Here is a 13,697-nt window from a genome sequence, read left to right on the forward strand (position 1 = left end):
TTAAATGCCAAAAATACAACAGACGGATTACAAAGGAAACCAATCAAACTAAAAAAGTTATCCAAACATTTATTTTAAATTAAGAATTTCTATTCTAAACTATACCTTAAATTTTCTCTCTATTTTAAGTAAAATCATTTTTGTTTTAGCTGACTTTATACGAATAAACTTCTTTAAAATGAGGGAAAATAGTTTTAATTTTCATAGGTGATTCCTTCATATAAGATCTTGAAACTGCAAAACACTGAAGAATTTCCAACTAGTTAACTATTAATGTAAAATTTACTTGCCAATATTTTCATTTTTCTACCTTAATTATCACAAAGCAATGTGAAAGTTACAAAAAAGGATTTACTTCAATAAAAAAGAATATTGTACAGCACAGAACTAAACATTTAAAACAGGTTGATTTACATTTCACTTCATTTCATTGAATTTACAATGAAAAGGATTCAATTAGGAAAAAAGTGACTTAAAAAAGACTCAATCTGTCCTTGACTCATCCAGTATTATTCCCTGAATTTCAATTGGAACTCAAAATTGTATGTATTTGTAGAACTTATGAAAGGTAAGCTAAACCATAAAAGTTCTTAAAAGCACAAATAATAGGTAATTGCCTAAATCCATGGAATCAACTATTTGCTTCCCCATTCTTTAGAAATACACTATAAAATTTATTCTCACTTTTAAAACTTTCTAGGTACCCAATATAAGGTTTAAGAGCAGTAGTAAGAGATAGACAAAGGGACTACTGTACTTATTGTACTGAAGTCTTATTGTAAAGAAGAGGAGTTTAAGTCACGCATATGGTATATACATTAATTCCTGAGCAAGTCACTTAATCTTTTGGTGTTTCAAGCACCTCTCTAAGATCATAATTTTTTAGAGTTACTTTATTGACACCGATAAAAGCAGCTCATCTAGACAAATATAATGGCAAGTCTGGGCACTCCATCCTATGGGTATAATAAAAATTTGACGTACACACATTTTTTTAGTCCCTAAAATACTGAAAATCTTACCCACTATCCCAGTAATAACATAGTCTTATTTTACATTCAATTCAACAAGCAATTACCGATATTAAAGATGATAGTGACTACTTCTGAATAGCACATGCTCCATAAAATTGCTCGATTGGTTTTTTATTTGGTTTGTTTTTTTAAGAATAGAGATAGATTACACTGAGTTGTGCACCCTTCTCCAATTACTACATATCCAGTTGATTTCCTCTACAAAGGAAGGAAGAAGATAGAGGCCTTCCCTAACCATTCTTAACATCACAAAGTTCCCTCTTTCCCTTTTCCTTTGAACTTCTATTGAATTTATACTTGAACAGTAATGAATTATACACAATTTGTCACTTAAATATATGATCATATGATATTCCCTAGATTAGTTTTCATCTTCCTAATTTATAGTAAAGTCCTTAGAGGGCAGAAATCTCAATGATACTATATCACTATGTGGTACCCAGATAATGCTGAGCTCAAAAAAATGCTTGATGAACTAGACTACAAGTTCTATGAATATCTGTGTTTGACCAAAGGCATGTCCTTTCCCCCCCACTCAGGTGATTAAAGTTATTAGAAGTGCAATTTATGGCCAAGCATTCCCTCTATTTCAAGCTAAAATGCTATGGAAAAAAAATTAATTTCAACTTCATAGTCAGACTCATTCAATTGGCCAGTCGCATAACTGGAGTACTGAACAAATTTGATTTAAAGAAATATACCAAACTAACATATATCTGCATTCCCAACTAAATTCCCATTAGAAATATGTTATTGCTTAGTATATTAATCATTTACTGCTGAACAGTATTTCTAGATAATATGTGCAAATAAAATAAAGGGAAGGCTTCAAATGCTAAAATGAAATGTTCCCTATACATATTCTTGAATCATCAGAACCCCAACCAAATTGTGAAAATTTATTTCTAAAGTTCAAAGAGCCAAAATCCCTTGCTAAGGAGTAAGAGGGACAATTATTAGATACAGAAGTTCAGTCAGTGTTCCCAGTCCTTACCAAGTTAATGTTGACATCTGCAAGGAACAAATGTGGCCCCCAAAGCTGAAATAGCTGAAAAGTGAAAGGAGTTGGTTGATTTCCAACTAACTAGCAAGTACATCTGAAACAAAACACTTTGTCCTTACCCTATGATCAGTATGGTTAGAAGAAAATAAATGGTACAATGGAAGCTCTAAACCACATGCCTACCAGATTTATTATCAAAAGCCTGGAGAATCAGTTGAGAAATGGCCTTCTTCCACCCTAAAAAATCCTCTGTAACTACTTAGCACTTCAAATGGGTTCTTTTGCTCTCAATCAACGATTTTTTTCATAGAAGCACAAAACATTTAGAACAATCATGGAGCGTGCTAAGGTATTTTGAGGCTACCTTTCCAAGAGACAAAAGTTGGACTATGTCTGTTGGATAAATCCCCTTATAATTTGGCAGCCTGGACAACTGATTATCATTAACAGGCAAAAAAATAATAGCTTATTTATTCCCACCACCCGACTTCTCAAATAAACAAAGTAAATCACACACAATATGTTTGACCTGTAGATTTTAATGAAGTAGCAGCTTACAATTGCAAATTATTTGCAAATGTGTTTTTAAAATACATCAATAAAAATAAAAATAATCTACTCTAGAGAAAAAGCAGAAAAAAAATAAACCAAACATCTTTCAAAGACAACAAAAAAATTTGGCAGACTGCATTAGGAACATTTTTTCCTTCTCTCACTTTTTTTTAAATTTAAAAAACTTACCCTGAAGAGATTTCCCCAATCCCTGGCCCAGCTTCCACCCATGTTTCTGGAGTAAGCGGTGTCCAATATTATCCTGACAGACAGAACAGAAAGACAAACCAAAAATATTCCAATAATATATTCTTCCCCTCCTACCAACATTTAAACACGTGATGAGCAAAAGATAATTCTACATATAAGCATGCAAAAAATTACTAACAGGGCAAATAGCCCAATAAAAGGGAAATAAATAAATGTCAAAAAACTGCTGGCTAGTATTTTTCCAGGGGAAGAACATATGGGTAAGGGTACTTTCTGATGGTGTGCTGGGCAACTTTTGTGCATAACACTTTCAAAGGAAAAAAAAGTGGGAGAAAATAAAAGTTTATCAGTAAAAAAATGGCATTAAAAAGCATAAAATCAAGCTACTTATACAATCATATCCATCACCTAGACAGCACCACTTTTAAGATTTTGTAAAAAGAAAATCTACATTGTGTTTAGTCATTTTGTTTGTGTGTCAGGCTTTCATGATACGAAGTAAGTTGTAAGTGCAAGACTGCCCCACCACTAGAAACGAAAACACAATCAGAGCAAAATCCAGGCTAGACTTGATTGGGTTTTTTTTATATATATATATATATAATTTAAATATATAAACTAGCATGCAGCCAATATTAAACTGAAAAAACAGTGAGGTTAGTAAAACAAGAAAGTAAATTGATTAAACAAAAAAAAATTAAATAAAATGAGTTCAAGCACAGACTGGGTGATGCATTTCAACATGTAATCTAACAAAAATGCTAAGATGTTAGAATGAAACAGGCCTAGCAATAAGTTACAGTAAGGAACCATTAGTGCATGTAGGGGGAAAAACAACAAACATAATGTCTCATCTTCCTAAGGAGCACAGGAGAAATAGTTTTTCCAATATAAAATGTGTTTAAAAGGCATTGGAAACAACAATTAAATGTCAGCTATTGGACGAGTGTGAAGAGTCAGGAAGGTACTCAGGAAGACATGGCAGCCTTTCACTTGATAACTTGTCAAATCACCTATTATTTATTATCATGCCAATGCTAAAATAAGCATCACTGTAATTAAAAAATAATCCTATCAGTTTTTAAAGAACTGTCCACATAAACAGCTGGCTACCAACCATGTACTAAGTTAAGTTACAATATGTTATATTACTTGGTGATATAAATCTAAAAATAAATTCTATAATTTTCAAATCTTAATTCCTAAAGTCAGTACATTTCCACAGATCTTGGAACTAAATATCTTAAAACCACCTGGCTTCTGACCTTTTTTGTAGTGGTCTTAATATACACTTTGACAGCACAGAGGTGAGAAATACTGCCTCTGCTGTTCTTTATTAAAAATAGGTGAGGAAAAAAAAAATTTGCTGAGACCTTGCTTTAAAAAAAAAAAAAAAAAAAAAATCGCTGGAGTATGTAAATACCAAGACAGAGCAAATTCCCAGAATGAAAGGAAAAATATTTTTAAGCCTATAAAATGATGACAGTGCTTAAAAGGTAAAAGGCTAAAAATTATTTTTTGAAGAAACTTGGAAAGTTAACAGATCATAGTTCATTTGGGCTCTAAGAGTCATGAATATTCTATACTGTCAGTTCTTATGAATGATGGACTAATTCAGTTTTGATCAATAATTAAGACTATCAAGAAGCTCAGCACCTAGCTATAACAAATTCTTGCAAGTAAAGTTAGGCGTTTAAAGCCTTTATAGGAAAGTATCAATAGGAAGAGAATTATTAGTTTTTCTAAGTTAAATCCCAATAAAACATTTTTCTGTTTTAAATAGAGACAAACTTACCTTATGCAATCCTAGTTTTACCATAAAGTTCCTAAAACTGCAGCATTCTGATGTACTTGCATATTACAGATGACCTTTGGCTTAGATAACTAGATTAAGAGGCTACTAAATCTTTTTTTTACTTTTGTTGTTACTCTACTTGACCAGGATTTAAGGAATTAAGCAATGCTGACAAAAATTGCTGTTTTTTTAAAAAGAGAAAATGACAATCTTTTGCTAAATGGAGATGAGACATTATGCTGACTGTATTGTATTATGAATGCACTAAAATAAACAGACAGATGAAGCAGTATGCTATTTCCAAAAGCAGTGCAAGTGGAGTGAAAGCATTTCCATACGAACCTGGCTTTAAAAACTGGGCTGTCAAAAGAACAGTTAAATGTAACACAAAGTAAGAAACTGTCCAATCACTAATGGTCTTTTTTTTTTGTCTTGTTTTCAATTCACTGCTTGCAAGTAATGTATTTATTAAAGAAGAGTGAAAGCATAAAGTAAATTCACGAGTCAAGACCAGCTGAGAGATTCAAGAGCAGCATGTTGTGACTGACACAGTGAAGGGAATAACAAATGTTACAGGGAGAAGAGTAGGGAAAAGAAAATTTTAGGAAGGTTATACACATTAGCACCACTTTTACAAACCACTCAAGAGGATGGCTTTGACCTCTTTAAAAATTTTGGATATAAGGATTTCTGTTATCATAACAGTAGTAGCATTTGCTTTCTAAAGTAAAATTTCAAATGAAGAAATTTTAGGATAGGAAAAAAAAATGTGTTCTACTTACTTAAAAGTCTATTTTTCCAGGTCTGAAAAGACAATGAAACTGCTGGAGTGAAAATGTCAATATATACCAATATTTAGCATTTCCTTCTGAATGCATGAAAGCAATGGAAATGATAGCAGAATAGGTTACTTCTCTCCTTGCATTTTCCTAGTGTCAATTTTCTTATATATATACAACTAGGCCAAATAAGAAAGAACAGTTTCTCTTAATCTTTTTCACCCCAGAATCCTTTCACCCAGAATTATTATCCGTTCTTGCTGGGGAAGACCAGGATTAGAAATGAACTGACAAGAGAGTCAGTATTCAACATGGCTCTTTTTATACCCCAGAAGGAGAGAAGCAACCATGTACTGTTAGTGCTTTCAGACCCAGCAGGCTTTGGACAGGTAAAATGATGGAGCCATTAGCATGTAATGGTCTTGACTATCTCTCTCAAGTATTCACTTAAGTCATTATGTTTATGACAGGGTAAATAATACCCTCTACCCAGCTTCTGCTTCTACAAAAAAATTTATTATTAATCTACCTACCATGTGAAGGGTTATGTTTCTATCTTATCCCAGATATTTCCCATGGATGCATTTAATATAAGCTCCTTGATGAAAGCGGTTGTTTCATTTCTGTATTTGTATTCCAGAGCATAATATAATTCTTGAACACAAAAAAGCTTAAGAGATGATGGCTGAATTAAACCTGGAAGCTTTTTATCATCCCCATGGGCAACCTAGAAAGAGTTCCATGGGAAATGATTTCTATCTTGTGTTATAGGGAAGGACTAGAAATCTTTTATCAGAAACTTCCATAATGTATATAAATTAAGGTTATAATATGAAAGTCTGACACAAATATTGTGCAAACAGGTTGTGATTAGTAAAGAGCAGTGATGAGCTGCTATTAAGTACATTTGAGGGATCAATGACCAAGTACTCTAGATACTGAAATAGGGGTTGGGAATACAAGGAAAAAAAAAAAAAAGAAAGAAAGAAACAATTTCTACTCACAAGAGCCTTACATTCTGAATGGACTCTATCTGCAAAGAAATCTTCCTTATTTAACTAATGTGATAACTAAGATAATGCAGGTAATGCATGTTTTCCCCATGTCAGTTTTTCACAGGATCCCATGGAGCAGATCAGTTTTCACACTTCATTAGTGTTACTATCTATATATATGATTTGGATGCTGGCAATCCATGTTCAATGTCACTTTAGGAAAAGTGGACCATAAACACTTCTAGCACTGGCTGGTACAGAATTTGGGATTCTTATCCCAAACTCTTTTCATGATTACATCCTGGTTACATCTTGGTGGGTCCCTACTTTTTGCATTTCTGAACCACTGCATAAATGGATTTATATTATTTTTTACTTCATATTCTCTCCTTATTTCATGCCTTTTTATATGGGGAAGGGAGAGGGAGATTGTTCTAAGGAAAGATGCCAGTGTTTTTAAGGAGAAATAAGAAAATTTACTCGGGAAAATTCTTGAAAGCATGAAGCATTTACTTACATTAAAAAAAAAATTAATTATCATTTAATACCAGAAATGAACATAATGCAATCTCAATTCTTTAAACATTTATTCAGTATTTCTGTTTGTAAATTATATTCCAAGAGATAAATTCTTAGGACTTCACTTTGCTCCATGAAATTGTATGTGACCACTTTTAACAGTACCAATCTATGCAACAGGAACTCTGGGGAGATGCTAAAATATGAATCAAAATTTATGAAGGTCTGATTTCAAGTGTCAATGATAAAAAACAAATAAACCAAGTAAAATCAAATACAGGTAAATAATAAGCTCAACTTAGTTCCATATTAAATTCTATTTCAGTTGATAGCCACATTGATGTTAAGCAAATAGCTTAATTTAATTAGCTCATTTTCAAAACTGAGCCCTCCCCCCGCCAAAAAAAATAGGCAAACCTCTTGAGTGGATTGTAAGCTTTGCTGACTGTGTACTGAGAAATTCATAAGCAAGGACTGGATGCTACTGGGTGAACCCATGCAAAAAACAAGTTGTAAAAGATTCCCAAAACAAAACCTAGAGCTCACTACAGATGACACAATGAAGACTAGAGAGAAAAGCCAAATAGTAATGCTACACCATTCAGCTCCAAGAAGCACATTATTTATAGTGCAATCCACATATGGCTACTGCTAAATGTCAAGTCAGTAGTCTTAATATACTTTGGAGTTAATGGAGTCCACAGATTCAAAAAGATATGCAAAAAACAAACTTCAAAGTTTAAAGTGATAAAATTCAATTGCATATAGTTTCTTAAAACTCTAGCTACATAGACAAGGCTCATTTTCCCCAAGAAGCAAACTGGAGTCTAAGGATTTTCATGGATTTTTCAAAGACTGTTCCAGTTAACCTGACTGCTCTGGGAAAAGAATTTTGTAAGTTAAATATATCCAAGTACAAACTAACAGATGATATGCAATTTAATTTGTACAATGACAGTTTAATTTAGGCTCTACTCTCTGACATCATTTAAGAATTGAGAAAAATATAGATTCAAGGGCACTGTGGGATTCAAATGGCTCCAGCACTCTTAAACTATAGTTTTAGATCAAATTAATATTTTTTTTCTTTGCATATCAACTTTAAATATGTGAAGTCCATATAGTACTGATGGCTGTTTTTTTTTTTTTTAAATCAAGATTTCAAGTTATTTTTTTAGTAACTGGCATATAAAAGTCTTATCTTTAGAATTTTATTTTGATCCCTTTAACTCAAAGTAGATAATTACATTACCTATTAAGCAATCTTAATTATTTTCTAAAGACTTATTCTATAAAGGTCATCTGGAACCTTACTAGAGATATTTATAAATGTGTTTGGGAGGAGGGGTAGGATACCCTTTAATCAAAGATTGTGAAATAATTCAGAACTGCCTATTATGTATTTTCTTATACTATAAAAAATGAAAGATCTAACATCTTAATGATTGAATGTGTAAGGCTTTAGAAGCTATCCAAAGGTATATACTGCATTATTACACTTCTGAATTTTTATTCCCAACCTGGGGTAGCTTTGCTTCACATACACTCTCTTAAAAAAGCAACAACAAGACCTTCATTCTACACTCACAAACACATAAACTGCACAGTCTTCCATGGTTACCAGATATTGCAGAATAATTTTAAGGAAAAGAAAATGTTTTATTCACTAGACTTTTAGGACCTTGTAATCTGTAGACTCCCAAACCTGCATACTTCCAGCCACCTTTGAGTTGCATGCTGTAGCAAAATAATCAGCACCTCTCAAATAGATATTGCTGCAGAGACAGATCTGAATTCAACAGATAAACACCAAGCTTTACAATACCATCAGTCCCTGGGAATTCCAAGATAGCATAATGGTTATAATCATTATTGCTATCACTGAGAATTTGGAATTCAGAAATGTCAATATTTCTTTGTAATGGTTAAAATATGATACCTTTTGTTATTTGGACAGATAAGTTAATTCCAATTTATAAATAATGCATACCATTCTACCTCTGTCCTTAAAATAACAGAAATTCAATGGATTGTCATTTGAAAGTGCTCCTCTCCTCACTATAGGACCTAGAATTCATGTCTTGAATTCTGAAATGTTTTTAAAAACAAACTGGCCCCTTAATAAAGAAACTGTGGTTGGTGAAATATTAGCCATACCTGCCACAGGACAAGAGAGAAAGTAAGCTCCAATCAATATAAATGTTCAATCTTAAAAGAAGCCTTTACAAATTTAAAAATATTGTGAGATTTAGTACTTTAAAAAAATCTTTCAGTTAAAATGGGCATATTAATAATGAATACTCAGGGCTGCAAATTCAGTTATTAGCTGTGGTCAGGACAGAGAACCTTCAATGAATTAAAATCTTATTTTAAGGTATTAAACAACTCTGCATTACAGATATGCCCAGACTTCCCTCATCTAACTATCCTTTAAATTTTAACCCATTAACATGTATATTCAAAACATTTATCAAATGGGAGGGTCTTCTTCTAAGTGCAAGACTGATATAGATATCATTTGAATAACTTGGTGATGATTTCCAGGGTGGCATAGAACAAGACAGTAATGCTAGTTCTTTCTTATGAAATTTACAGTGGGCTTGGTATGTCAATTAAAAATCTTACTTCAAAACATAAGAATAGGATATTTAGCACATCGGATGTGAATTCTCCCTCTGCAGCATTATCACATGCGTCATCAATTACTGCCATGCCTAAGACTAGCGTCATGCCAGCACATTAAGACAGAAGGTACTATATGCAGTGTTCACTGGACCAGAAGAACAGAAATAAGAAGGGAAGTGGGAAGAAAAGAAACCCTAGAGAAGAAATAAAAAAATTAAATTAAATTAAAAAAAAAAAAAAAAAAAAAGGCAGACCGTGCAATACAAACCAGATCATGGCTGCTTAGCTAATATGGGCCAACTGCTGTGGAAGAAAAATGTCGAACACCCCAAGTTGTGTAAATTTCTGTAAACATCTAAACACACACACAAACATACACAACACCAATCCTAAGTAGGAATATAAATGCATGTTGATCCTTTGCTAATGTTGCAGTTTTGTGAAAAACTAGACACTATAGTGCTATCATACAGAATAACTAATTTTTTTTCTTTTGAAAAATGATAATCTCAGTCTTTAAAAAGAAAAAAATCCAGGACTGATGAAAATGTTAATGCTGTGCCATTCATTACTCCATTAAAAGTTTTACTATGTACTCTCCCAGGAATAGCTAAATGGTACAGTATAGAGAATATAGGACTTGGAGTGAGGAAGAGCCATTTTCCTGAATTCAAATTGGGCCTCAGAAACTTATTAGCTGTGTGATCCTATTTGCCTGTTTCTTCATCTGTAAATTGAGGTGGAGAAGGAAATGGCAAATCACTCCAAGATTTTTGCCAAGTAAACCCAAAACGGGGTTGAGAAGAGTCAGACATGACTGAAAAACAACTGAACACATATACTCTACACTGTTGAGAATGAGGCTAAACCTATTTGTTACCAATATTGAGAGCTGACATTATTTAGATGTTTTTCTATGTTTTATGGCATTGGAAGGCAACAATGAGATATTCAAACGAAGTTTTAAAAATCCAGAATTTTTTAAAAACTAGGGAAAAAAACTTCATTTGTTTTGAAATGGATTAAATTATATCCAAAATGAAGCAGGGAGGTATGGGGGGAAAATACAAAATAAAAATACTCAGCTATTCTGTTCTCAATTATATGGATTTTATTAATCCAACAAATACAAATATACCATCCCTTACTGTTTTCAATAGGAAAGTTATATAGCTCATCATTCTATACAAGGTAATTTAATTAAGCAAAAGTAAATAAATGAATAAAAAATTTAAAAGGATCAAAATACATTTTAATCCTTAAATTTACAGGGGGAGGAGGGGAGAGGGAAGAGAAAAAGAGCTTAAATCCTGCTACCTTTATTGATATGGGCCAAAATGATACATTGTCATTAAAAAAAAAATTTGTAAGTGCTTTAAATTATGAACCAAAATAAATACTAGCCTATACCCCCAACCCAATTAAAGACCAGACTAGAGAGCAGCAACTCTACACTGCCACAATCCATAATTTTAACTGCATTCACATCAAATACCATCCGAACGCTATCTAGCTTGTTGATGGCCCAAAAAATAAACACTGAACATCTTACCGATTCTATAGGTTTGTCTAGTGACGCTTGTTCAATCTCCAAGTGTCCTTCTTCATACTGATCGAAGTGATTACCCTGTAGGAGAATTGCTACAGTTATCTTTAAAAGGTAAATAAATTTTAAAAATTTATTTCCTACTCCAAAAAAGTAATTTTAGCCTGCTGATTATTTTTTTTCTTTTTAGAATATAGACATCTGAAAATATAAACTGCAAAAGTTAGAGCTTTTTAAAAAAATTAAACATGCTATTTGGACTCTCAACTCTCAAAATATGTTATTTTCCCAATTACATGTAAAACAATTTAAAAAAAAACATTTTTAAACTTTTGAGTTCTAGATTCTCTCCCTTCCTCCCTACCTTCACCCCTTCTCCATCCCCCACCCGCACCCCCAAGAAAGCCCATATGAAATTTTGCAAAAAGTCATGTTGTGAAAAGAAAACACAGATTTCCCTCCCCTGGAAAAATCCTAAAGAAAAAGAAAAAGAAAAAAGAAAAAAAGGATGCTTCAATCTGCATTCAGGCACAATCAGTTCTTTCTCTAAATATGGGTAGCATTTTTCACCATAAGTCCTTCAGAGCAGTCATGGATCACTGTATTGCTGACAATAATGAAGTCATTCATAGTTAATCATCTCCCAACATTGCTATTGTTGTGTATGTCATACATTTCATTTTGCTTGCGTTCATGGAGGACTTTCCAAGTAAAAAGACCCTCTCATCCATCAAAAAAAAAAAAAAAATGAAGTTCCCTCTAATATCTCTTCTTTGGGTATGCTTTAATTTTTATATATGATAACTTAGAACTTATCACTCAAAATCTATGATCTGAAGACGGTAAAATATTCAAAGAAAACAAAATTTTGGCCATTAAGAATTGAGAATTTACTGTAATTTTTAAAAAATTTTACCACCAGAAATAGTATTAACTAGTAATATTTTCAAGAGCTACTTCTAGTTTATATTTCTAATTTGAAATTTTAGAGCGACAGACTAGAAAGAAATATGCAAAGTGATCTATTTTCTTATTTGGGGGGGAGTAGCTTTCTTTGTCATTCTCAGTCTATTTAAAAATTCATTCAAATTTCCTGAATAGATAGCTAAGCAAATACCTAATAAAGTCAAGGCAAGCTAGAATCATTGATATCAACCATCAAATCCTGAAATTGTGCACTAGAAGAACCCTTAGAGATCAAGGCCAATTCCTTTGTTTTATAAATAAAACATCTTATTAGATATAAAATAATGTTTTTTAATAGATCATCACAGTGAGATGAAATAATTCACAGTCCAATTAATAACAGAGAGAATTGGAAGTCAGGTCTCCAGATATTCACTCACAGTGAGCATTCTTTCCTTTAATACCAATGATTCCCAACATTTTTGAGTACGAGGGCCCTATTTAAAATTTTTTTAAATTAATGTACTTTCCACAACTGTTGTATTATTTAATAAGAAATTACATAATGCCAAAATTCTTTTAATTCAATATTTTTAAAAAATTAATTTATATTTCAATAATTTTATTTAACTTTTTTAAAAAGGCATTTATCTCTGATGGTATTTATTTGATCTAAAAAGAGGAAAGTTTGCAAAAAATTCCTTCCAGATCCAGCTCACAGGATGGGTTTATGTCACATTTCTTCTCTGCAATACATTCTTAGAAATATATCATAAAAAAATTGGTATATGTATGTGAGATTCAAATTCTGCCAAGTCAGATTAAAATGTAACTGGGAAATATGTTTAAAAACAATACAAACAGACAACAGGGATCAGTTTCTATTTAAGTTTGTCACCACTGTCCTATAATGGCATAAGGAAATTAATCTTTCCAAATAAAAATAATAAAAGAATTAACAGTACACCTTTAAGTTTCCACTTGTTTTTAAGAAGTTTCCAAAAAAAAACTATGAAATATGAATGTAATACAATGCACTATAAGAAATGAGAAAGATTGATATATGACAGAGTTTAGAAAAAAGAACCAAGAGAACACCACGATTACAATAATGTAAACAAAGGCAACACTAAAAAGGCCCAGTCTCAGATTAACGGCACAGAGCAATTCTAATCTTGAAGAACAGAAACACTTTCCTCCTCTCAGAAGAGAGGTAAAATAGATTACAGCAATTATACATTACAGGTTTTGTTTTGCTTAATGTTAATGGTTTTACTTTGCTAAAAGGGAGGGTTCAATGCTTCTTACTCAAAAATAAACCATCTAAGAAAGAGACAGGGAAAAAGAATTCTATCAAATCAACTCAGGTAGAAAGAAGGACTTCACTCCCAGCACTAACCCTTTAAAAGTTTTTTTAATGCATTAAAGTAACAGAATATATATATTCTCAATTTCAATTCAATTGCACCTTCCCCTCTATAGACACTACTTCTTAGAGCACTCATTGCCTGTTGCTATTAATTTTGCTGACACCTAACAGTACAAAAAGTAATTCGTTTTTCAGGAATAGGTCTTTTCTAGGTCTTAACAAATAAATAAATACTGGGCACCCCAGAAATGTGACCACTAGCATTTTACCAACAAAAACTACAGAACTGCACTTCATACTTTTCTGGCTTATGTACTTTTGAATTTTATAATCTGGAAATAATATAATATGTAAGATGTAAATA

At 32.2% G+C, this 13,697-nt stretch overlaps 1 protein-coding gene across 3 annotated transcripts in view; it reads right to left on the reverse strand.

The window, feature by feature from the left end:
- GPATCH8 (G-patch domain containing 8) overlaps window positions 1-13,697 on the reverse strand; it is a 105,405-nt gene that overhangs the window by 51,840 nt on the left and 39,868 nt on the right. For 2 of the 3 annotated variants that reach the window (XM_051994847.1, XM_051994846.1), the window contains exons 1-3: window positions 11,065-11,139; window positions 4,937-4,954; window positions 2,779-2,851 (exon numbers count right to left, since the gene is read on the reverse strand). Coding sequence is in view for 1 of the 3 variants with exons in the window: in XM_051994844.1 (XP_051850804.1) it covers window positions 2,779-2,851; window positions 11,065-11,139 (148 nt within the window). In the remaining 2 variants the exon portion in view is untranslated. Of the gene's footprint in view, window positions 1-2,778; window positions 2,852-4,936; window positions 4,955-11,064; window positions 11,140-13,697 lie in introns of those variants that run through there. The other variant, XM_051994844.1, reaches the window with a different exon arrangement.

The sequence above is a fragment of the Antechinus flavipes genome, chromosome 4 (genome assembly GCF_016432865.1).
Source record: "Antechinus flavipes isolate AdamAnt ecotype Samford, QLD, Australia chromosome 4, AdamAnt_v2, whole genome shotgun sequence".
Classification (NCBI taxonomy): domain Eukaryota; kingdom Metazoa; phylum Chordata; class Mammalia; order Dasyuromorphia; family Dasyuridae; genus Antechinus; species Antechinus flavipes.